The sequence below is a fragment of the Onychomys torridus genome, chromosome 21 (assembly GCF_903995425.1).
Source record: "Onychomys torridus chromosome 21, mOncTor1.1, whole genome shotgun sequence".
NCBI lineage: Eukaryota > Metazoa > Chordata > Mammalia > Rodentia > Cricetidae > Onychomys > Onychomys torridus.
Genome location: NC_050463.1, coordinates 47,851,984 through 47,877,828, shown reverse-complemented (window position 1 = coordinate 47,877,828; position 25,845 = coordinate 47,851,984). Strand labels below are relative to the sequence as shown.

At 50.9% G+C, this 25,845-nt stretch overlaps 1 protein-coding gene across 9 annotated transcripts in view; it reads left to right on the top strand.

Moving 5' to 3' along the window:
* Positions 1-25,845, top strand: part of Asap2 (ArfGAP with SH3 domain, ankyrin repeat and PH domain 2) — a 155,922-nt gene that overhangs the window by 59,232 nt on the left and 70,845 nt on the right. For all 9 annotated transcript variants that reach the window (XM_036170344.1, XM_036170340.1, XM_036170339.1 and 6 more), the window contains exon 3: positions 15,567-15,712. In XM_036170344.1, the coding sequence (XP_036026237.1) occupies positions 15,567-15,712 (146 nt within the window). The remainder of the gene's footprint in view (positions 1-15,566; positions 15,713-25,845) is intronic.

The window sequence follows — 25,845 nt, the reverse complement described above, 5'->3', positions numbered from 1 at the left end:
CCCTCTGCACGAGCCCGCTCCATCAGCCTGGGTGGCAGAAACTCCACCTGTGTCTGTTCGCCCTGTGCTGTGTGAGTCAGAGTTCTCTCTGGGTCACTCACTTTTTCTATTCTTTCCTGTTTGGGGAGCAAACGAGTAAATACACAGGCATAATCCACCAGCTACCGAGTAATATTTGATTGACTTATAAAGGCTCCAAGGGGGGGAAAATCCACCTCAGAACTGGGGAGAGCTCTGTTGCTAGCCTGTTCACTTAGCACAGGAAATGAAGCCTGGGTTTGGTTCTCAGTGGACGTTGGTGCACGCCTGTGATCGTGACACTCAGGAAAGTGGAAGCCGGAGGCTTGAAAGTTAAAGGGCTATCCTCAGCTACATCGTGGGTTAGAGGCTAGCCTGGACTACTTGAGACCCTGTCTCCAAACAAAACAAGAGTCCCTGGAACTTTTGGCTTGAAGACAGCAGGCCGCACAGACGGTGGGAGAGCTGCCCCGCACAAATCCTATTAATGATAGAAAATATTTTTGAAAAGTCACCAAATGTCTGTGCAGTTATGTTCAGAAAGGAGGTGGCAGATTTCAAAAGCCAGAAATAGTGATGGTGATAAAGGCTTGGAAGAGGGCTGGTAGAGCCTGGAGCAAAAGGCCAGCCAGCCTGTGGGAGAGCAGCCCTGCTAAGGTAGAGAGTTTGGGTGCCTGCGTATGGGCCCAAAGGGGCGTTCAGGCCCCCAGATGCCCGTCCTGTGATCCCTTTACCTTGTGGTGTCTCTCCTTTCAGTCAAGAGTAGTGATTGGAGCAGGAGGACTAGATGATGTCAGCAGGCTATGAAACAGTCTAGAAGCTCCTATCCCAACTAACTCAGAATCGTATGAACATGACTGTGGGAGCTGCCCTCGGCTCATACTCGGTGCCCACAGCATCAAGCCATGATGGTGGGGAATCTGGAAGGCTCTCCACTGCAGGCATTTGTCTTGAGCAGGGCTCTGAGGAAGTACAGAATGGACAGAAGGAACACATATGACCGAGGGGATTTGCTGTGGCTCACACAGTATGGTCTGGGTGGCCGGGAGAGCCCGAGGACCAGTAGACGCTCAGTCCATGTGGCTGTACGTCTCCGCAGCCGTTATCTCGAGCTGAAAGCCTGGAGAACTCCAGGAGAGCTGTTGGTCTTCAGTCTGAGGTAGGAGCCCCAGGAAGCTGGTTTTTGGTAGTCAGAAGGATGGCGGAGAGTAGGTGTACTCACAAAGGGCAAGGTGGGCAGGCCTAACTAACAACAGCTTTTCCCTTGGACCTCCTTACGTCCTGGTCACTGCCAGAAGCTACCACCCACAACATTGGAGATTTTGTGGCCTAAGTAAGTCATATGTACTTGGGTCGGGAGGCTCACTACCTACCAAAAGCCCAGGAAGACCTTCTATCAGGCCCAAGGGACAGCCTGACTGTTAACACTTGCGTGAAGGGCTGGAAGGTGGTCCTCTGCCTTGGGCCTGTCCTGCCGAAGGCAAGGGGGGCAGTAATTGTGTGAACCTGGACAACACACGGCTCCTGATAGACAGTAGGAAGGGCCTGCAGATCAGAGCTGTTCCCAAGGGATCGGAAAGGTTTCCAGTGTGCTGCATTCCTGCTGGCATGGGGCTGTGCTCAGCAGCTTTTCGGTTACAAACCCACTGCCTGCCTGTGGCATGTCTAGCATCCTGCCGCTCCTCAGGAGGCTGAGAGCTCACTAAAGGACGGGATGCTCAGTTTTGTCCACAAGTCCCAGATTTCACCAAGTATCTCAGGAGAGTTTGATTTTTACGTTTATAATCTGAGGAACGTTATATGCATTATATAAAAGGGGATACTGTATTTTGATCAGATTGAAAACAGTGGTTTTTTTTTTATCATCACACTTTGAAAAGTGGTGTGGTTTTTTTTTTTTTTTTTTGTGGCCATAGCTGAGAACTGAACCCAGGGCCTTGCGCTTGCTAGGCAAGCGCTCTACCACTGAGCTAAATCCCCAACCCCAAAAAGATTTTTTTTTTTAAAATCAGAGATGAAAAGGAGATTATCTGTATGACTCTGAGGCTGATGCGCATGTCCGGAGGCCAGCCGTGGCTCGTCCCATACCTGTTTCGTTTACCTTTCTGACCTACATTGCTGCGTGTGGACCGTAAACCTTGAGTCCCATTACCTGCCTTCCTGGAGCCATTTTAGAAATAAAGACTCAGGCACTTCAGTGTCTGCTTAAAATCCAACAGAGTTTTCTTTATTCACACGGTAGTCTGTGGGAGTGCGCTCCATTCAGAACACGGGAAAGATGAGGGAGGCCCGTACCCAGGAGGGATAGAAATGGGCGCAGCACAAGTAGACAGAATTCCACCAGAACACCTCCCCCCCCCCCCATGTGTGCAAATGAGAGTTGTAAGGAGGCGTTACCCTTGATCTGTTCCATGTTCAAGCCGTTCTGTAGCTGCACCCCCAGCCACAGTGGATGATCCAGGAGCTAGGTGAGGCCCAGGCACCTACATAGCTCCCGGGATCAGGCCACCCATCAGAGGTCCCTCCCCATGTCCACATGCCGTCTTTGACAGCCTCACCATTTCATGGTTTTTCCCCTTTTTGTCTTCCCTCCATGCTCACCCTGTCTGATCAAAATGGTGCTTCTCCCCTAAGGGAGTCAGGGGCTTTTGTTTACTGTCAGGCACTCTTAACTGACAGAGCTAGGAAGTCACACAGTTCTTGGGGACTGTGTCTGGGTCTGCGTCTTTCCTGAGGTTCCATATGTCCAACAAACTGGCAATGCACCTGACCTTGGAGCGGCGGGGGTGGGGCTGGCGTGGTGGTGGTGGTGGTGGTGGTGGTGGTGGTGGTGGTGGTGGTGGTGGTGGTGGTGGTGGTGGTGTGTGTCCTCCTTTTTGTTGTCTTGTAAGTCCAAGTACTATCTTGGAATCTTTATTTGAGGACAAGTGTCATCTGCTTGGAAAGTCACCCGAGGGGACCATGCTTTCCTCCGGTTGTTGACGTTGGTCACAGCAGTCTATGGAGTTCCTCTGTAACTATCGCATGGTGACTCGTTCTCTAGAATGAGTCAGAAATAAGTCAAAGCATCCAGTGAGGGGTTGAGCTGCTGGCTACCATGGCTGGCTAGGTGCACGTTACCTGCACGGCTTCCGGCTTCCACTCCAAAGAGGAGCTGCCGATGATCGATGTTAGTGTTTGGTGTCCCGGGATGGCTGCTCGTCCAGAAAGAGCGGCCCCATTGCTTATGTTGGAAACAACAATGAGAATAATTGAGCGTTTATGCCCGGCCCGCCCTCTGCTTCTTTTCGGTCTCACCCTCCGAAGTCCTGATTTGCTGTGGTCTGGCCCCCTCGGCCCCTTCGATGTGTCTACCGAGACTTGGCTGCTTCCGTTGCTTCTTGAGGACGTGGAGACTGTCTGTGTCTCTCTCCACACGCCCCAGCCCCAGTCACCTGGGTGTGACCTTCCCAGCCCTACTCTGCCTCAGGCTGAGACTTGACAGGGTGAGCTTTTCTTGACTCTCATTTCCTCTAGCTCCGCGAGCCTGTTTCTGTCGGCCCTGCTTCTGTCGGCCCTGCGGCTCGACGTCGCGCACGGTCTTCCTTCGGAGTTGTAGGTGGGAAGTGCAGCGTGGGTCTCGCTGTACTGAGGTCAGGCGGATGCCTTCATCAAGGCTCCTTCCCTTGCCTGTTTCTTCTAGAGGCTACCCTCACTCCTTGACGCTCAGCCCCTCCCTCGTATCTACGGAGCCAGCAAATGGCCAGTGGAGTCTTCTCGAAGGTCACCTCCGAGAGTCTGCATTGGTTGTCACAGCATAATGCCACACACCCATGGCATGAACGACAGGAGCTGATTGGAGTTCTGTAAACGGGAAGTCCCTGATTAGGCTGCCGGCGTAGTCAGGCTCTTGGGTGGGCCCTCTTGGTTTATAGACTGTTTTGAGACAATGCCTCACCACGTAGCCCCTGTCTGGCCTGGAACATGCTATGTAGACCGGACTGAAAACTCACAGAGACCCACCTACCTCCACCTCCATGTACCACCACACATGGCTGACAGTGAATTTCCGAGGGTGCCCTCCCTGGCAGGGATACAGGACGCAAGTTCTCTGGGGTCTCTGCTCCTTAGGGCATCAATTCCATGAGGGCCCAGCCCTCTGAATTCATCTAAAGCTCATGATTTCCTGGTGGCCCCATCTCTTGATGTCAACACACTGAAGGTTTGGACTTTGGTATTCAAACCTGGAGACACAGTGTTCAGTCCCACAGCAGACACTAAATCTCCTGCCTCCCTCCTCATTATTGTTTTGTATGTGGCGGGGTGGGGGCTATGTGCTATGCTGCTTGTGTTGAGTGCCAGAGAATACTTTTGGGGTTCAGTTCTCTCTTTCCACACTGTGGGCCCTAGCAATGGAACTCGGGTTGTCAGGTTTGGTGGCAAGTGACGCTACCTGCTTGAGCTGTCTCGCTGGCCCTGAAGCATGCCATTATCTCGAATAATCCCATCTCAGATTGGTTAATTCATTGTTTAATTCATCTACTCTTACTTCCTTTTGTTGGACAGTCTACAGTACCCACGAGTTCTGGGGGGTACAGTGTGGGGGATGGGATATTCTCCCTCCCAAATCAAACCTCTAAACAGTTTTGAGGTTGGTTCACTTTAGACCCTCCCCTGTAAGCCCCACATTAGTGGATCCCTAATATTCAGGTGCCGTTAACACTCTAAGCGCCCCTTTCTGTTGCTTGTGTGTCTTTGTGTGGTTTTCACGCCTCTGAGCATTGTGTATCTTTGCTCCTCGATTAAGCACAAGGCTCTGAGGTCAAGGGCCAAGTCTGGAAGATAGTTTGTGATAAAGATCTCATAGGTATTAATAACCAAGAAACCAGGGTGGTGGCACCACCCCACAAGTCTGTGGTGTTAAGACAGTGATTCACTCTGTGACTCCTTCATTTCCTCACCAGTTGGGATGCTTACGTCGTTCCTTGTATTGTTGGTGAGTTAACAGGACTAAGTGGCAGGGTGGTTCTAGATGCACACACGGCAAGCAAGCAGGACGACTGCTTCGGAATTTCCTGAGTGCCAGGCACTGGGTGGGCAGGTGCATATAGATGTCCAGTAAATCCCCAGCTGTATAATGCCAGGTTTCCACTGCAGGTTCTTAAGACGACCCTCCTAGCGTAGAAGGAAAAAAACCCACTGATAACTTTAGATCCGAGCAGTGTCCATGATGGCAGACACTGCGAGGATTTCTGTGGGTTTGTAAGGAAGGAGCACGTGAGATGCTTTGGAGCAGGGATCAGCAAACTAAGTCCCAGCCACCTGTGTTTTACAGCTTGTGGGCTAATAAATGGTTTTTATTCTCCTACCCCATATGTACAGAAAAACTTCAGTATTGCCTCTTAGCCCACAAAACCTTGTTTGTTTGTTTGTTTTTCAAGACAAGGTTTCTCTGTGTAGCCCTGGCTGACCTGGTACTCACTCTGTAGACCAGGCTGGCCTTGAACTCACAGAGATCCCCCTCTCCAGTGCTGGGATGAAAAACATGAGCTACCACTGCCTGACCTTTTTTTTTTTTTTTAAACTCACCAATCCTTGCCTTAAAAGCAATGTTTCTGAAGGCCCTAGGGCAATGATTCTCAACCTGTGGATTGCAACTCCTATGGCAAACCTCTATCTCCAAAATAATTTACATTAAAATTCATAACAGTAATAAAATTATGAAGTAGTTATGAAGTAGCAATGAAAATAATTTTATGGTTGGGGGTCACCACAACATGAGGAACTCTATTAAAGGGTTGAAGCATCAGGAAAGTTGAGAACCATGGCCCTGGGAAATGTGGTTAAAGCCAGGGCTGGACCCCATCTGTGGAGCCCCTGGTTTGACAGGTCTGCTTAGAGCTTATGTATTTGCCAATTACACAGTGCCCAGGGACAGAGCTGGACTGTGATTAGTCTGCTTTCCAAGTTGGACTGGGCCAGAAGGTATGTCCCCTGTATCTACTAAGCACTGGGTTTCTTAAGCAATAGCAAGTAATTATGGGATGCCTTTTGTGGACCGTCTGATGAACAGATTCACGAAAGCGGTTTTTATGATGATTTGTTAAAACTGTTTCTGTAACTTTTCCCACTCCGTGTGCTACCCAACCTCTTTAAAAAACAAAAAACACTGGTTGATGTTTATTTTACAATTTTTACTCTTTAGAATTTCCCAAGCTCTGTCTCAGTGTGAAGGTGTTTTCCTTGGTGCTGGGAAGTGGAAGGTGACACATTAGCAGGTGGGAAGATTCCTCTCCATCAAGGAGGAAGAAGCAGAGAGAGACTTTCACTTCCAGAACCCTGCGGTCCCAGTGTTCTTAGGGAGAGCCAGAGTCCTCTTTACCTGGAATCTGAAGGCCCCGGGGAAGCTGTCACATCCCCGGATAAAAAGCGCAGAGGAGGAAATGCTAATTTTAGCTACACTTTAACCGACTCCACCTACTGAAGAAAATGAGCCTTCTCTCTTTCTCCCTCTCCCTCTGTCTCTCTGGGGTGTGTGTGTGTGTGTGTGTGTGTGTGTGTGTGTGTGTGTGTGTGTGTGTGTGTGTGTGTGTGTGTGTGGGAGAGAGAGAGAGAGAGAGAGAGAGAGAGAGAGAGAGAGAGAGAGAGAATGTATCTATGTGTGTGTGTGTGTGTGAATGTGAGTGTCTATGTAAATGTGTGTGTGTGTGAATGTGTGTTGTGTGTCTGTGTGTGTGTGTGTGTGTGTGTGTGTGTGTACCTGCGCATACTCACACCCACATGAGCAGGAGGTAGAGGACAACATGTGGGCTTGCTCTCTCTTCCCCCACCGGGTCCCAGGGATGAAATTCAGGTCATTAGTCTTGGTTCAGGCATTGTGCTACCTGCCAAGCCTCCTCAGCGGCCCCATTTTTATTACTGAGACGCATGTATCAGCTTAGGAATCAAAGTTTTCTTGCATATTAAGAAAGCATCACATCTGGTATGCTATTCTAACTTGTAGAAAAGAAAGTAAATCATAATCCTCCTCAGAGTTGGGCAAGAACGCCGGGAAATGGGACCCCGCTACGTGGTTGTGGCGCTGAAAATGGGCACGTGGAGTTTTCGGAAATCTTTGGGCAGTGCATATCACCGAAATAAAAATCTCTGTGTGGAAGGATACCCTTGCAAGAGATGTTCATTGTTTTGTGGCCTTGCCTATCACGAGGAAAAAACAGCACCTCCTGTGGCAAACCCGGACCAGCCGCATGGCGTGACGGGTCTGAACCTCAGGAAGGAGAATGCTTATGATGGAATGCAGGACACAAAATGTATACACACATTTCTGTAATGAAAAAGAAACATCGAATTGTAGCATTGTAAAACGGTATGTTGACCTTGGTAAGCTTGTTGGTAGAATAGTAATGATAAGAAAAATCAGATGTTTGTGTATTTGCTGCAGGCCAGGCACCTCACGTAAGCGTCGTCTCTATGGCAACACTGAGTTAGGTACTGATCTTTGGCAGGCTGGTCACCGGTGCACGGTTAGGGTATGGTGAGGAAACACACCAGAGGAAAGCCTCCTGCATCCTGTTCCCCCAAGCTGACCGACCTGCTGAGCAATCTGTAGACGGTTTTGGCTGGTCAGGAGTTCAGTACTTGCCGCTCGTGCTAGAGGTGAGCCTCAGGTGACCTCAGAGGTGAAGGTCACTGTCTTGTTGAGTTATAAGAACCTTGGAGTCTGATGGCCAGAGGAAGCTCATCTTTGAGGGATGCTGAAGGACTTGGGACTTTCTGTTTTAGAGGGGAGAGGACATGTGTGAGACAGGGTATCTCTGTGCAGCCCTGGCTGTCTTGGGACCCTCTCTGTAGCCCAGGCTGGACTCAGAGATCCACGCACCTCTGCCTCCTGAGTGCTGGGACTAAACGTGTGCACCAGCATGCCTATGAACTGTTTTTATTTTTCCTAAGAGATGGTTTCAGGAGAGCAGGTTTTGGCTTAAGCACAATGGCAGAGGTAAGTAACTGTGAGCTGCTCTTTGGAAGGTTCTAGCAGCAGGTTGGGGAAGAGGTGATGACGTGAATTGAAGTCTGGCAGTGTTTCCAGTTCTGGGTTCTGGCTGCTAGCCCACTGTCTCTGGTGGTTCAGTACAGTGACTGGAACGGGCACTGGCGACGAGCCGAGGGAATCCTGTCAGCAGTGATTGGCGTGTTAATCACACCAGGCCTGTGAGCATCAGCCTGAGTCACACTTGTGGTGGTGATAGTTCTGATTGGTGGGAAACTGAGGCTCATCTGGGCTCTGGCTTCTTCAGCTCAGGCTGGCCATCCACCTCACAGCGATCCTTCGGCTTCAGCCTCTGCAGTGCTGGAATGAAGGAATGAGCCATACCTAGCTCCAAATCCACGGGGTGTGTGTGTGTGTGTGTGTGTGTGTGTGCATGCGCGCATGTGGAGGCCAGCAGGGCATCAATTGCCTTCCTCTGTTGCCTTGAGACAAGGTCTCTCACTTAACCTGAAGCGTGCCCTTTTTGGCTAGACTGGCCAGGCAGCAGGTTCTTGGGGGCCGGGCTCCACCCATCTCCGCCTCCGGGTAGTGGGACTGTGTGCACACATGACCATACCTGGCTCTTTACAGGGATGCTGGGGATTTGAACGTAGGTCCTTGTGCCTGCAGGGCAATTGCTCTGACCCACTGAGCCATCTCCCTAGACACGCCCCCCCACCCCCACACACATACCCACTCCTCATCCATCTTCTTAACACAGGTTTTATGACCCCTTAAATTACCTTCCCCTTCTTTCTATTACCTAGGGGGGAACACTTCATTATCTGGTCCCAGGGGGCCCTCCGTAGTAGGTCGCAGCCTCTGCCCAGACTCTGTAGATAACGAGCCCATGACTTTCTGAGCTCCGTTCTGTTTCCGGCCTTTGTGTTTGCGTGGAATAGACTTAGCTGAGCCTTTTTCTCTGGTAGAGGCTCACTGCTTGAGGGCGAGGCCCATTGCAGGAATCTTTTTATTCATTGGCATCATAGGCTTCCCACATGACTGGGTTTTATTCTCTTAGACGATGGTGCTTAGGGCATACAGAATGAAAACACACATGAGCGTTGATGTTGTTTTCCATACCCAGAACAATATGACGAACAGGTCACGGATCGTACAGATATGTCAGCACTGCACATTCACTTGACTTCTGGTTTGCTGTGAGCAGTAGGAGTTTGGAAGAGGTACCTGGGGGTTACGTTCAACTATTCACATCGTCTCTGAGCCTCCTCTGCCCTGTCTGTACAGGACCATTAATTAGATGGGATCAGAAGTGACCTGGAGATCTCAGACAGGGGTCAGCCTATGCCTTGGCCTTTGTAACTTGTCAGAGACCAATGTTGGCCACAGCCAAACTCAGTACATACCAGGGTGGCATCTGTTAGAACCAGTGCCCTTTGCGGGAGTTTTGAACTGGAAAGAGCTCCAGGTATTGGAGAAAGTACAGGTTTGGGAGGGAGCGTCCCCCTGAAGCCAGTCCTGCCAGACAGAGATGGCACACTGCCTCCTTGGTCATATTACCTCTTCCAGGGAAAGTTCTGAGAGACAACGACAGACTACAGTGATCTTTTAAGAAAATACTTTTATTTTATGTCTGTGGGTGTTTGCCTGCATGTATGTTTGTGTACCACATGTGTGCAATACCCACAGAAGCCAGAGGAGGGCGACAGATCGCCTGGAACTGGAGTTACAGACTGTTGTGAGCACCATGTGGGTGCTAGGATATGAACCCAGATCCTGTGCTCTTTAACCCCTGAGCCACCTCTCCAGCCTCCACTACGGTAGCAGTGGCATGGAGCGCTAAAACGATCTAGCCATTGCTGCCAGTGGCGGCTTCTTAGCGCCGTCTCTTTACTAGGGGGTGGCTAAGCCGGGCTTACCAAGTCCAGTCGTGAGCACAGCCGCCTCGCCTGGTGTGCAGGGGCAGGAAGGACTTGGCGGGGCTCATCCGGATGCACCCTGACTTAGATGCTGTGCAGCCCTGGGCTGGCGTTGTGGTTGCTTCATTTCCTCGCCTAGAAGACAGCGTGAAGGGATATTCCAGAAGGTGCGATGCCTGCTGCCTGGCATGTAGAAGGCTGCAGTTGGTGGAGTGCATGCTGTTTTTAACCGCCGTGATTTGATGCATCTTGCTTCAACCTTCGTTCCGTCTCTTGTATTTTGAAATTGCGATGGAATGTATGATTTTATAGTCTACCTTTTTCTGTCCTCCATTCCTGTGTGATGATTTAAGGAGCTGACCCCAGGCCTGGCGAAATGGCTTCAGTGGCTAAGACTGCAGACTCTTCTTGCAGAGGACTTGTTGGTTTCTAGTACCCACACCTGGGCCTCAACAAGTATCTGCTCCAGGGAATCCAGCACACTCTTCTTGCCTTAATGTGAACTCATACACAGGTCACACACACCACACATCACATAAACTCAGACACCACCCACACATCACACACTCACACATCATGCACACACAATCACATACTACATACATGTCACACACTCGCAAATCACACATACATCACACTTATACATCACACACACTCACACATCACACACATATCACACCACATACACATCACACACACTCACATAGCATACATAACACACATAGTCACACATCATATACATCACACAGTCACACATCACATACACATCACACATTCACATCACACACATCACACACACACACTCATGCATCTCACACACACATCACACACCACACTCACACACACAAAATAAAAATTAAAAACAAACCTTTCAAAGCCAACCTCACGTGCTGACCGTTATCCAGCTCAGCCTTGTTGGCACCGTGAACACTTCCCATTTCCAGGCTGTGAACTGCCCTGTTTGCAGCTGCATTCGGTGCTCTATTAACCCCGACCTTCCCCTTTAGGGAGATTCCTGGAAGTGGGGTTCTCAAATGGCGTGAGCATTTCTTCAGGTTGTCAGCTGGTGGCCCTTTTCAGTCCTTCATCTGGGCCTGAGCCTGGCAATGAGTCCTAAAACCAGCTCTCCCCTGGGACAGGAAAGGACCTGTTAGGAAGTGAGATCACCTGAGAGAGTTGACCTTATTCCCTTAGAAACTGTGTGCTTCGGGTTAGATCCGAAACCGGGTGATGTGTAGGGCTGAGGCTGTGGGCTCACCTTTGGAATATCTTTATGTGAACATGCTGCGCACGCAGTATTAATCATGTCGTCTGGGGAGTGTCTCAGAGCGCTGCTACCATGGAGTGTCTCCTTGAATGCTCCCTTCTCCGGCTGTCTGGGCACTGCGATGTGCTGCCTCAGCAGAGGCTTCTTTCTCAGCCAGACTCCAGGTGGCCATGGACTTGTGTGGAGCAGGGGCTTGCAGGGGCCGGGCTGGTGCAGGAACTCCCTGCCTGGTTTGCTTCCTCATGGATGATAGCATTTTGAGCTGTTGGCTTGCCTGGAAGGGTGTGTCACAACCTTTGTTTTAGCCTAGGGCAGAAGGCAGGGCCGTGAGTTGAGCATGTGTGCCAGCGGTTCCTGGTGTGGAGGGGAGCACTGGGCTGAGAGTCAGGAAGCCAGAGGTCCGCTCGGCTGGGTGACTTCATACAGATGCTGTCTTCCATACTTTGGCTTGCTCTCTCTCTGTAAAGGGAGGCCTGGGGCGGGGCCTTTCTCAGCGTCCTTAGAACAGGATAGGGTCATGGATACGGATGGGCGGGAGACAGGTGGTTTCAGAGTTGAGAGGTGGATGCAGGCGGGAACTTTGAAAGACATGTTAACAGCCGTCGAACACAGGAAACTCTCGGGGGCTCCCTGGTGCTTCCCAGCCCCCTGTTTCCCCTTTAGTGATGCATCATCATCCCTGGAACCTTTGTCCAGATGCCCCCTGCTTGGTGCCTGGCATGGAGCAGTGATCAGCGTGTACACGGATGTCTCTTTCCCTAGGCATTCATACCTGCTCCCCTGAGCATACTTGTCCGTGGTCCCATGCCAGGGCACCGCCCTTCGTCTGTCGCTGTGCGGGAAGTAATGGATGAAATACCTGAACTGAAGACGGAGGTAGTTAAAATTGTGTCAGCCGTTGGAGGCTAATTGGCTGTGGTGAGCTTCTGCCATCTTTCAAAGTTGCTCCGTGCGGGTGGTTTCCACCCTCAGAGTTTTGTGCCGTTTTGACTCGTCAGCTGTGTGTGTGCGCGTGTCCCATCGAGGAGGAGCAAGGAGCTGCCTTCGCCCTTCCGGATCCAATAATTTTTTCTTAAATACATTCTTCTGGCCTTCTTGATAAACATATGTAAAATAACAGTCAGGTTAGCCGGGAAGCACAAGACAGAACCTGACCCCTGCCTCCAAACTCTGCTTAGGCTTCAGGATGGGTTCCTGTGTGAGTGTACCCGCGTTCATTCGTTGAATTGAATAGATTGGATCCTGTGCACTGAGCTGGTGGGGAGCACGACCATACTCAGATAGAACCCTCATCCTGAGATGGTTCCCGCCGTTCAGGTTCCCAACTCCCGGAATCTCCCAGAGGCGAGAGTCCCAGCTCAGGAGCCCGGGAACTGGAGCAGAAGATGTGTTTGAAGCAGGGGGATGTGAGAGAGTGAGTGTCCCCTAGAACAGCTTCCAGTTCTGTAAATACAAGCTGATAGATTCATTTTGGGATCTTTCCAGAAACTGTATTCCCAGGCTGTTTATTTTAGGCTCCTATTTTGAGGTTTGTTTTTTTGGCAAAAGACTGATAAAGGCACTGGAGGGCTCTCCATTCTTAGTAGGAAAATTTCCAACTTGGGGGTGACCTGGAGCAATCAGTTACCATGCTTATAGGCGACTTGGCTGTTCTCACAGTGGGCACTGCCTCGTGCGTCCCAGGAAGACACAGAAACACAGGGTATACAGAAGTGCCCATTTTACACACACACACACACACAGACAGACACACAGACACAGACACAGACAGACACAGACACAGACACACACACACACACAGACAGACACACAGACACAGACACAGACACACACAGACACACACACACACACAGACACACACACACACACACACACACACACACACACACACACACACACACACACACACACACACACACGAGCACGCACATGCACCCCTTGGGCATCACTGGCCTGGGTTTCCAGGCAGACCCCAGAGCAGTGAAGCAGCAGAAGCTGCTCCTTGTCTTTCACACCCAGTGGGTGGCCAGAACCAGATACCTGCTGTGGCCATCCGCTCTGGGCTGCAACCACATCGGGCCTGTCTATGCCTTGCCTAACAACTTTGAGATAGTTTAAAAAAAGTATGTGGTTGGGGAAGGTATGTTCTTCATTGTGCACCCCATGTGTTAGAGTTATACATACGCATATAGATAGCTATAGTTATGCTTAGGGATTAGTAATCTCTGTGAAATGGAATTTAAAAATCTAAAAATTAGAAGCCGGGTGGCGGCGGCGCACACCTTTAATCCCAGCACTCAGGAGGCAGAGGCAGGTGGATCTCTGTGAGTTCGAGGCCAGCCTGGTCTACTAAGTTCCAGGAAAGGCACAAAGCTACACAAAGAAACCCTGTCTCGAAAAACAAACAAACAAACAAACAAAACAAACAAAACAAAACAAAATCTAAAAATTAAGTGCTTTTCGCTTTATCAAGGTGAACTATTTTTTTATTTTTAAAATGTTATTTATTGTTGTGCGTGAGCGTATGCGTGCCACAGCACACATAAAGAGATCAGAGGTCAACATGGCGGAATCTGTTCTCTCTTCCCACCTTTCCCTGGGGTCTGGGATTTGAACCCTGGCTGTCAGGTTTGCCTAGAAAGCACTTTGACCCGCTGAGCTAGCTGGCTGGCCCAAGGTAGGCTATTTTTAGACATGAATCACCTGTGCAGCGGGGAAGGTGAAGGGAGGAACGGGCTGGGGAATCGGACACATTTAGGTTGAAGCTGTGCTGCTCTGCAGTGTTTCCTGGGATTGCTTATTTGATCTCTGTTAGCCCCCGTTTCCTAGCAGTGTATGGGAAAGTTGGAAGTGTAGAAAGCGGCCGTTTATGCTCCATAGCGATGTTTGCTGACATCATTACTGCTGTTTGTGGTGGTGGTGGTTGTGTGCACTGTGCGTCCTTACCCTGCATTGAATCTTTCTGAATTCCAGCCCCAGAGGCCAGCGAGCTTCTGTCCTTCAGGAACCCAATAGAGTGGATTTAGTGAGGGTTACTCTGACCTGCTTGTCACACAGATGCCTACTGGCAGCCATGCAACTGGGGCCTGGATCTTCCGAGGGCTTCCCTTGTGATACCAGCACACTTCAGGAGGGTACGTGCGTGTGTGTGTGTGTGTGTGTGTGTGTGTGTGTGTGTGTGTGTGTGTGTGTCTTTATTTGCTTGATAACAACACACTTCAGGAGGATACATACATGCATGTGGGGGGGACACACATGTGAGCGTGTGTCTTAATTTTCTTGCTCAATGTAGTCAAGAATTTAATTATCTAGAATTCCTGGGCCTCTTTCTGGAACTTCCCCCACCCCAGTGCTGAGAGTTAACCCTCAGGGTTTTGTACATGCTAAATAAGCACCCTGCCACTGAGCCACATCCCCAGCCCTGGAATGCTTTTCAAAATAAAAAGACTGAGGCATCGAAATTTAATTTTCTCCAGTGTTTGCTAGTCCACATTGGCCTTCCCACAAACATTCAGGTGCCAATGGAGGCCAAGGACACGGTGCCTCCAGTGGATGAGAACAGACTCACTTGACAGTTCCAGGGTGACATGTGAGTCTAAGGAGAGGAGAGGTACAAACTCAGACACCCAGGGCATAGGACAGTCGTTAGAGTGTCATGGAGGAAGGGTAAGTGGATTGAGTGAGTGGGGGCTGGGCTGGGAGGCACAGAACACAGACACCACCGTGACACCGTGGAACAAGCTGGCTCCTGTGGCCCAGCCCAGGCTTCAGAGAGCACCGTAGTCTCTCTGTAAGGAGGTGACAGTGTCATGTGTCTATGACTGATTGTCCTGAGCTTTAGTGGGGGAGGAGTTGATTGGCATCTTTTTTTTTTTTTTTTTCGAGACAGGGTTTCTCTGTGTAGCTTGCGCCTTTCCTGTAACTCACTCTGTAGCCCAGGCTAGCCTTGAACTCACAGAGATCCACCTGGCTCTGCCTCCCAAGTGCTGGGATTAAAGACGTGCACCACCACCGCCCGGGAGCATCTTCTGTATTTCTAAGAAGGGCTAGGACCCCCTCTTAGACCTGTGGCTAGTGTAATGCGGTGATGGGGCCGAGGAGTATTCTGGGAAGCCATGGAGAGATGGGGTATCAGAGCGTCTTCTGGTGTGCCGAAGGTGGGGGAACCTGATGGGACGCTTTCTCTCATGTCACTGGCTGCTTCTTCCCGCACAGGGGTTTGATTTTGGACTAGGAACGATGCTTCCTGACTTTTCTTCAGTGTGTATTCTGAGGACATGCTCCATGTTTAATTCCAGGGACGTGTTTGGTCTTATTTGCGACCGGGAAGGACCTGGTGGTCCAGGGAGTGACTGCCAGGCAGGGGCATTAACGGCCCCTCTGCTTGCTCTTGCAGCACACGTGGAGAACGAGGAGCAGTACACCCAGGCTCTGGAGAAGATCGGGGGCAACTGTGTCTGCAGGGATGACCCAGACTTAGGAAGTGCCTTTCTCAAGTTCTCCGTGTTCACCAAGGAGTTGACGGCGCTCTTCAAAAACCTGGTGAGTGTTCCCTGTGTGTGCAGCTGTGGTGTGTGAATGCCTGTCATACCGCCCCTGAGAAGATGGCCCAACAGCTGGCCAGGAGAGCTCGATTCTGATCGCCCAGGGAGATATTCTCTGGCTCCTGCAGAACCTGAAATGACTATACTTTCTGCGTATTCACAGTCGGTACCTTTGGAACAAAGTTTACAGTTTTAATTTTTTTTTTCTTTAATATGACTTAAGTTTAGCTGGGCACTTTAAACTGTCAGGTGCAGGATGGAATGGTTAAATTCTCTCATCTTCTTCAGGGCCCCTGACTTTAGTTTCTAATAGTTTTAAAAATGAAGACTAGCATGTTCTGGGTGGTGTCTTGTATACTTTCATGTGGTTGGGAAGAGACTCCATGATCAAGGCAACTTATAGAAGAAAGTTCATTGGGGGCTGGCTGACTTATAGTCCTAGAGGGTTAGAGTTCGTGACCATCATGGTAGGGAGCATGGCAAGAGGCTGGCAGGCATGGTGCTGGAGCAACAGTTGAGAGATCCACGTGCCACATGAGGCAGAGAGGGACAGGGCTAACCAGGAATGAATTGGACTTTTGAAACCTCAAAGCCCACCTTTCACGACACACCTCCTCCAACAAAACCACACCTCCTAATCCTTCCAAACAGTTCCACCAACTGGGGACTGAACATTCAAATATCTGAGCCTATGGGGGCTACTCAGACCACCGTGTGAGAGTGGGCATCCAGGTTGATAATATCTAATGAACAGAATTCAGATTTACCTTAGGAAGCAAGGTAACCTATACTCAAAGCACAGAATTACCATGGATGAAACGACTTCAGTACTGAAAGAAAGGGCTGGCTCCGTGAGCAGAGAACGACAGGGCGGACACCCGTGGCCATTGCTTGGCAGCATGGGGGTGGATCGGCCATTTCTGGTACTTGCAGCTCAGTGCTGTCCCTGCTGTGGGAACAGGGTTCCCAAGAAGCCGGCGAGAAGGTTTGTGATCCTGCCCTGGTGGGTGATTGTTTTCCCCAAGAGGGGTGGGCCCTAGAGATCTCTCCAGCATTTCCTTCCTGTTTCCCTCCCCCAGCTTCTCCCGAAGGCTCTGGCAGGGCAGGCCTCAGTGCTGCTCTCCGCAGAGGTCACGGAGGTCATAGGCAGCTAATGTTTTCATTTCTCCTCTCAGCTCCTGACAAGTGAAGAAACAGCTCATCCCGGAGGTGGTGGTGGCGGCTGCGAAGGGGGTGGTGGCTGGGGCAGCGTCAGTGGGTGGGAAGCAGGGAGTGCGGTATGAGTTTATTACAGGAAGGGCAGGGAGCAGGATCGTTCAGGCCCTGTCCCTCTCTCCCTGTGCTAGCCTGAAAATGGTTTCTTACAAGCACACAGCTGCCACAGTGCTTAGGTGGTTTTGTGTGCTTGGCTGCCAGTTTGTTTGAACTTGACTGAATTTGAAACCTCTTGGCGGTATAAAACCTGCCACTCTTTGTCCCTGTCCCACACAGTGGCAGGCTGCCTGCTGCCTCTGGGATCTGCTTCCCCCAGGGTTGTGGCAGACAAGCATAGCGGGTGGTTCAAAGGGGAGGAAGGGCCTCCTTTGCACAACCAGGGTGAAGCTCTCTAGAGGCTGACGGTGGCGGGGTTTCCCAGGGGAAAAGTCACTGTGCTACGCTGAGTGGCCGTCAGCTTCCCAGAGCTTGACTTTCAAGCACAGAGAAGTGTCCTCAAGGGTGAGAGACCGGAGCAAGCAGGAAAAAGGACATGGGAGAAAGAGAGGGATGCAGAGGGCAGAAGACATTGAAATAGATGCGTACTCAGCTTCACCTCAGGGAGACCTGAAGAAACCCTGCATATGCATGGGGACCGTGGCATGTTTCTGGTTATTGGAGGAGTTGGGGGTGTGGGAGGCCATTAGTGTTTGAAAGTATACAATTAAAAATCTGGGGGGAGCCAGGCATCAGTGGCACGTCTTTAACCCCAGCACTCGGGAGGCAGAGGCAGGAGAATCTCTGAGTTCAAGGCCAGCCTGGTCTACAGAGTGAGTTCCAGGACACCCAGGGGCTACACAGAGAAACTCTGTCTTGGAAAACAAAACAAAACAAAAAACACAAAAAGCCATAAAAACCTGGGGGCCGAGGAGATGGGTTAGTTGGTATTGGTACAACGTTTGCCTCCTAAGCATGAGGGTGTAAGTTCGGATTCCCAGTTTCCATGTATAAAGTGCACTTGTAACTTCGTTGAAGGCAAGATGGGAGGCAAAGCCAGATGGATCACCAGAAGCTGACAAGCCAGCTAGTCTGGCTTACATGGTAAAGTTCCAGAGCAATAAGAAGCCCAGTCCATACAGAAGGTATCTGAGGACCAACGCCCACGTCAGTCCTCTGATCCCTGCACATGGGCATCTGCATTTAAGCATTCTGCATGTCACACACACACACACACACACACACACACACACACACACACACACACACAATCAATCTGACAAGATTGGGTAGAAAAAAATAATCTTCCAGAAAACAGATCAAGAACGGAAGGAAAAAATGTCAATTAGGAAGGATGGCTCTGCCAGCTAGCTTTGGATGCAGCAGCATCACTGTTTGGGAACTCTAAGGTGTCAATACCTTGAAATACTGAGGGAAAAATGACTGCCAGGCCTCAGGCCCAAGCCGCTGAGTTTGAACCTAGGATTAAAGACGTTATCACACACACAAAGCTCCAGACGTTTACCTCCCATGCATCATTTCTCTAAACAGGATGCGCTTTAGCAACAGAAGAAGGAATCAGAAAAGGAGGAAGTGGATGGAGTTAGGGCGGGAAGGTGGGCAGTGAAAGGCAGTTGAGGATGGAGAGGGGTCTGCCTCTCAGCTGGGGATGTTGGAGGTGGGTGGGGAGGCGCTTGCACGCTCTCCCCGCATCCCCCGGCAACTGGCTTTTAAAATGCTTGCTCACTCGTCTCTGTGGCCTTCCTCAGCCTTTTTAGATAGAGAGGAAAACCAGCCAGGTGCTTTGCCGATTTTTAGCTCATTGAATCCTTATACCAATCCCATCAGTTAAGTCAGTTTTACACCTGCTTTATTGATTGAATACCGGAGGGCCCGGATGCAGTACAGAACTGAAATCTCTCTACAGAGGACCGGAGCGCTTGGCCACCTGCAACATTCCACACCTTGGGGCTGGGGTCACTCCTCTAGACAGTTGCACAGCTAACCCAGAGCGGTTCTCCTCATCTTTTATTTTCCGTAAAAGTGGAGAGTAGAGCAGACAGAGCAGGGCCCCGACGCTGTGTCTGGTGCTCACCAGACGGTGGCTTTACCACTTGTAGGTACTTGAAAACTGGCACCAACTGCAGTTGCTGCCAGACTTTGTGCAGAGTGTTATTGTTTGTTTTATTATTCTTTTGGGGGGCCGCCACCCAGCTCCCAAATAACTCACACACAGAGGCTTATTCTTAATTATGAATGCCCGGCTTTAGCTTGGCTTAGTTTCTTGCCAGCTTTCCTTAACTTTAAATTATCCCATCTACCTTTTACCTCTGGGCTTTTCCCATTCTCTTACTTCCATAAATCTTACTCTTACTCCGTGGCTTGCTGTGTGTATAGCTGGGTGGCTGGCCCCTGATGTTCTTCTGCTCCTTCTCTGGCTGCTAGCTCTTAGGTTTCCCTTCCCAGATTTTCCCCTCTGTTTATTCTCTCTGCCTGCCAGCCACACCTAGCCTTTCTCCTGCCTCGCTATTGGCTGTTCAGCTCTTTATTAGACCATCAGGTGTTTTAGACAGGCACAGTAACACAGCCTCACAGAGTTAAACAAATGCAACATCAACAAAAGTAACACACTTTAAAATATTCTACTACAGCAGAGTGGGAGTCTCAGGGCAGGGCATGGTAAACATCCACGGTTTGGTGTTAAAGACACTCCATTTCCTTTGCTTCTAGTGACCCGTAGCACGGGAGAGCTTGTCCTACCACCCCATGAACATGGGGTGCATGGGCTAAGCGACTTACAGGGCCTTAGCTGTTGAGATGGGCCTTCCCACTGTTGACCTCGGAGGAGGCTGCTTGTTGGCATTTGGGGAGGCGGAGAGCGCAGAAGGATAGAAAGTGAGAGAAAGCGGTGCAGGGTTGAGTGTGGTGGAGAGACGTGCAGACAGCCCGAGGTCTGGGTTCCCGGCTGAATGGACAGTGAGATGATGGCGTGCCTCCCGTGGCCAGTGTGGAGGCGAACTGAACAAGTGGGGAAGGCTTGCTGTGCGCCTAGACGGTTGTTAGGACCCGTGAACTCACGAAACCTTGCCCCGGGAACTGTGAGGGCATGTGCCTCACTTTAAGTTTCAAAGCTTTCCCTTCGTGGGGTGCGGATTGTTGGTCTTATTTCCCAGCAAAGATGAAGACAGAGAAAAATCTTCTATGAGCCTAAATCAGCACTCACCATGGTGTGGACGCTGTCAGCCATAGGAATGCTGAGCCACAACTTCTGAGCTGACTGTGGGAGAACTCACCTTTTTTTTTGGGGGGGGGTGCTTTCAAGTCTTGTTTTGGGTCACCTGCCCCATCCCGCCTTTTCAGGGCCTTTTCTTTGATCTCCCACGGACATTTAAAAAGCAGCTCTGTATAGTTGAGACTCTCAGCTCCACCTCTTTCCAAAAAGAATAATAATTACCACCCGCCTGTTTGGAGACCTGGAAGGATGCTCCCGGAGCAGTTGGAACAGTTCCAGAGAAGGCCGGCTTGGTATGAAATGAGATTTTCTTCCTAACGACGTGAGACTCTCACCCTTAAAAAGCCTGAACAGTCGGGGCATAATAAAGAGAGGAAACAGGCAGCTTCAGACATCCAACACAGTGACATTAAACAGGTTGTAAAGGCAGCGTGGTTTCTTAGACTCCTGAGAATTCTGGAGAGATCTCCCGAGGACCACTTCTGCGGCGAGAAGGGACTTTTCCAACGACAAGCTTCAAACCAGGACTGATTTTTGCAAGGTCAGCTGCAGATAAATGTCCTCACCTCTGAGAATGGGAAGTGGAGAAGGCCTTCACAGTCACAGAACCAGAGTCCCATCAGGACAGGAGCCAGGGGGCGGGGCTGGGGGCGGAGTTACAGCGTGAGAGCCTCTGTGACCCTGAGCTGTGGGATTTCCATTCTCTCAACACCAGAAGGGGAACCAGGAGTTCCACCAAGCATCGCAACCCCTCGTCATCATGGCTGTGCAGCTGCCTGGAATTAGAAGACACCATAGCAGCGAGTCTTCAAAGCAGGCGAAATCGGCTCAGTTTGGATGAGCAGCTTTAGTATATGATGTGCCGGGCAGAGGGGTGTGCCACCTCACCAACCTTTGCCTCCTGAGTGCTGGGGTTAAAGGTGTGCGCCACATCCTGGCAAAGTCTGAGAAAGTGGGTAACACTGTGTGGGAGGGAAGATAGGCTGCTGGGGACCTGGACACTTGCTGTGCACAGGCTGGTGTTGTCTAGGCCGGTGAGCTCCATCCACGGCACCACCATCCTCTGTCCTGATGAGCACCTACTGTGTGCTTTGCAGGCCACTGGCATTCCTGGAGTCCTAGCAGCCTTGAACACTGTCCCTCTCGTACTGTGATGTGACAGTCAATGGTGTTTTTGGCAGCTGGCTTCATTTTGGTCTTTCAGTTTGTGTTAAACACTCAAGATCAGCCTGGGCTTTCTCTCACCTTTTTATAAATCAACTTACAAGGTGGCTTTGCTGCCAGAAAGACAGGATAGAGGGCATCTGCCCACTAGGCTCCCCTGTGTAGACAGGAACATTCCCCAGCTCGTGTGTGTGTGTGTGTGTGTGTGTGTGTGTGTGTGTGTGTGTGTGTGTTAGATAGACTAAGGCATCAGCATCTACAGCCTAGCTATATCAAGAACAAAAGTGGGCCAGATAGTTTTGCTTAGGAAGTTTCCTGGTGTACATGTGATGGCCAGCTTGCGTGCAATGGTGGAGATGGCTCCAACCTGGCTGTTCCGTGAGGTGAGAGCCTTACTCTGGGAGGAAGGGGCTGGGATGCTTTGAAATGTTCTCATTGTGAAACCTTGAAAAGAGCCTCCGACTTCACAGTTCTTGGCCCAGCTCTACCGATTCCTCGCTGTGTGATCGGGGGATAAGGTGAAGGCCCTAACCCCATTTCCGTATCTCTTCTGTGGGGAGAGCAGGGCGCACTTCTCAGGTGGTTGTGAGATGAAATGCCCATGCGCCATTTGCTGGCCTATTCCAGCCATTTCTTCTCCCAAAACTTTCTGCTTGGGTGCTTGTTCTTTTGGGCAAGAAACTCGAGAAGGAACACAGAGAACTGTCCTCTGAGACCGCCGGGCACAATTCTGCCGAGGGCCTTTGTGTTAGCCATTTTATCTGCCAAGAATGTTCCACCAGACTCTCATGGTTCTCTGCCTTGCCGACTTCAAACTCTGCTCAAACATCACTTTGTAAGAAGGATACCCTGACTGTCTTTGGAAGAGCCCCTGCCCCACACGTGATGACTGCGTCGGCATTTGTGGTATTGATCGTCATGCCTAAACTGGAAGCCACTCAAAAATCTATCCACGGCAGGATGAGCGAATCGTGGCGTGTCCAAACACTGGAGGGGGAGACCTTAGCATTAAGGAGGAAGGGAGCATGGGTAGATACATCAGCACTAATGAATCCCAAGGAAATGATTCTCTAGGAGCCAGATGGCGAGGAGTGTGTACTAATGATTCCACCTCTAAGAAATGCCGGAAGGTGGGAGCTTTTGCGGTGACAGGAGCCTAGGGACCAGGTATGAACACAAGCAAGTCTGGGAGGTGGTTGGTATTGTGCATTGCATCGTGACATGATTTCACGGGTCTTATGACCTTCATTTTTTCCTAGCACATTTCTAAATGTGTGTGGTTTGTGAAGTGAATGACACCTCAGTAGTCCTGCTTAAAACATTTTAAACCATGCGCCGAAAGCATCGGCCTCCAGAACTTCCGCATGGGTGGAAATGGCATCCTGTCTGGTGCGTTAGGCCACGAGCCATGGGAGGGACTTACTCCGGACGTGAGGCTCAGTTGTGTAGATGTGGAGAGGCACAGGCAGTGGGCACCTGTTCTGGAGGGCAGGACGCCATGCGGTCCATTAGCGCCACCTCCCACACGTGTCCTAGACCTTGGGTCCTGAGAGGTAGGTAGGTGGCTCTCTAGGGTGGAGCGTGGGGCAGCTGAGACACCGCTTTGTGGGCCATGGTGAGGTGTGAAGAGTTTTAAGGCCCAGAAGTAAAATAAAATAGTTCGGATGGAGCCGGGCAGCAGCGGCACACGCCTTTAATCCCAGCACTGGGGAGGCAGAGGCAGGCGGATCTCTGTGGACACAGGCTAGAGCCACTGGAGAGGAGGGAGCCTTAACTGACAAAAGGCTTCAATAAGATGGGGCTGTAGACAAGCCTCTAGGACATTTTCTTAGTGATTGATGGGGAGGGTCCAGATCATTGTGGGTGGGGCCATCCCTGGGCTGCTGGTCCTGGGTTCTATAAGAAAGCAGGCTGAGCAAGCCATGGGGAGCAAGTCAGTAAGCAGCACCCCTCCATGGCCTCTGCATCAGCTCCTGCCTCCAGGTTCCTGCCCTGTGTGAGTTCCTGTCCTGACTTCCTTTAGTGATGGACTATGATGTGGAAATGTGAGCTGAATAAACCCTTCCCTCCCCAACTTGCTTTTGGTCCTGGTGTTTCATCACAGCAATAGAAACCCTGACTAAGACAATAGTCCAGACTGGCTTTGAACTTGGGATCCTTCCGTCTCAGCCTCCAGTGTGCTACATTTGGTTTTAAAGTAGAGGTGTGATTCACCCTGGAACTGAAGCCTCATGTCTAGATGGTCAGAGGAAGTTTGTGGATGGTCTCACTCTTGGGCCACGCCCCATGCTCGGAGCGGTGGGGCCGTCAGAGATGGCTTGGGGCGCCGTGTTTTAGAACAGACCAGATGCAGGTAGGGCCTGCCAAGTGCTAGAAGACATTCAGAACAGGGAAGGCCTGGGGGATGATGGGGAAAAGGAGGGGTGATCGGTTTCTTCTGGGAAAGGTGGCCGTTGAGGTCTGCGGGGAGGGATATAGCGCTGAACAGCAAGGGCAAGAGAGGACATTGCAGCCAGGGGACAGATTGAGGACAAGCACAGAATCGGGGAAGCAGAGTCCCAGAGGCTGAATGGAGACATGAAAAGCGGTGGACAAGATGCATGGGGGGTGGGGCAGTCGCCTCGTGCACAGATAAGCAGTCCGGTATCCCTTAGCAACGCGGTCCCAGGTAATTCTGGTAGGGCTGTGAAGGAGGGCTTGGGGCAGCCAGGGCCTAGAAGTCTGTGGCAGGGAGCCATTGTACGGAGAAGGGACGGCTGAGGCGTGGGGGTGGCCGGGACATGGGTGTGGTCGTGGAAGTACCTGATAGGCAGAGACTACTTGGCCTAGCCTGGCTGCGTGGTGCAGAGCAGAGGCCTTGGGGACCACTCCCCGGTGAAGCAGCCGGTCAGTGGAGATGACAGGCACAGGGATGGCTGTGTAGCCTAGAGCTCCCCACGGTGTCAGCCCTGGTCCTTGGCCCTGCAGGAGGGAGGGGTGCTCTCTGCAGAGCCCTGTGTTCCGGCACAGTGGAAACCCAGGTGCGATGGCTCCCAGGGATTCATCACAGGCCAAGGCTGGTTCCTTACCCTCATCATCCACAGACCTCACTTTCAGCCGAGCTTTGCCGTATCTTGAAGTTGATCCCTTAAGGTTAATCCTTACAGGTCACGGCAGATTACAGTGTGCCTCGGGCTGATGCCAGGCCCGTGACAAACGCTGACTCCCTTCATACCAAAGCAGCGGTTACTCAGAGCATCATCTTGGAAATGGCAGGTTCTCGCTTGGCTGTGAGGTCTTTGTTTTTTGTTTGTTTTTTAAGGCCAGCATCATTATATGCTTTTGCAGTATTGTTCACGTGAGTTCCAAGCTCACCCAAAAGTTTTATATATTGAGGAGATGCCTCAGCAGGTACAGATGCCGGCTGCCGGCCAAGCTTAAGGACCCGAGTTTATTAATCCCCAGGACCTTCATGGTAGAAGGAGAGAACCGCTCCCATAAGTCTCTCTCTGACCTTCTCACACTTACCATGCCGTCCACAGGCCAGTACACATCCAGGAATTAAAGTCTGGGATGCTGAAATTAGTATCTGCTAACCCACTTTCCAAATTAATCTTCTGTTTTGGGGATAGGGGTCTCATTATGCAGTCCTGGATGCGCTGGGACTCAACAGCGATCCGCCTGCCTCTGCCTCCTGAGTACTGGGATTCAAGGCGCGTTCTACCAAGCCCAGATATATTCCAGATTGTCTTTTTAAATGGTGCCTATGTTTTATCTCCCTGTTCAAGATGTCTATACTGAAAATTAAGTTCCCTTCACTGGGGTTGAACAGGAATGCAGAAGTTCTGTGGTCCCTCTTCCTGTCTCCTGTCCATTCCTGTGACAGAGACAGGGGACCTGCTGACATGCTCCTGCAGAGGTTGTGCTGGTGGATGGCAGGGGGTAGGCTGAGCCCTGCCTCCCAGGGAGGGAGGACGGAAGCGTGTCTCAGGTTGGTTTCCCATGTGGGAAGGCATCTTGGGGTTCAGGGCCCTCATCTGTGCTTCCAGGCCAGAAGTTTGCTGTTTACACCTAGCTCGCATTTGATCTGCCCTTGTAAGCAGCCCTGCTTGCTCATGGCGAACCCCGAGTGTGTCAAGAGGTTTTGACTCCCTAAGACTCGCTCCATGGTGACAATTCACGACAGCATTTCTAGCTTCTTGCGGCAGGGCGAGTGAGGGGCTGGCTCCCTGACTCCTACTCTTCTGACAGTTTTTGGCTTTCACCTTTGGCCAGCGGCAGACGGATACACATACACACTCTCCAGACACTCATAACCGCACCACACTCACACATGCACCCTCTCACACACTCCCTGACACACAGCCCTTCTTTGCTCTGTACCATTTAACCCCCCACCCCCCACCCCACCTCTGCATAGTCATTTCTTCACTCACACGCCTTCCCAGCAGACAGAATCCTCTGGCTCGGCCTGCATCTCCTTCCTATGTTGGGAGCATGCTGGCCGGGCCCCCAGAGCCTCCAGTGGGCCTACAGCAGTGTCGTTAGGAAGTAGGTTGTATGTA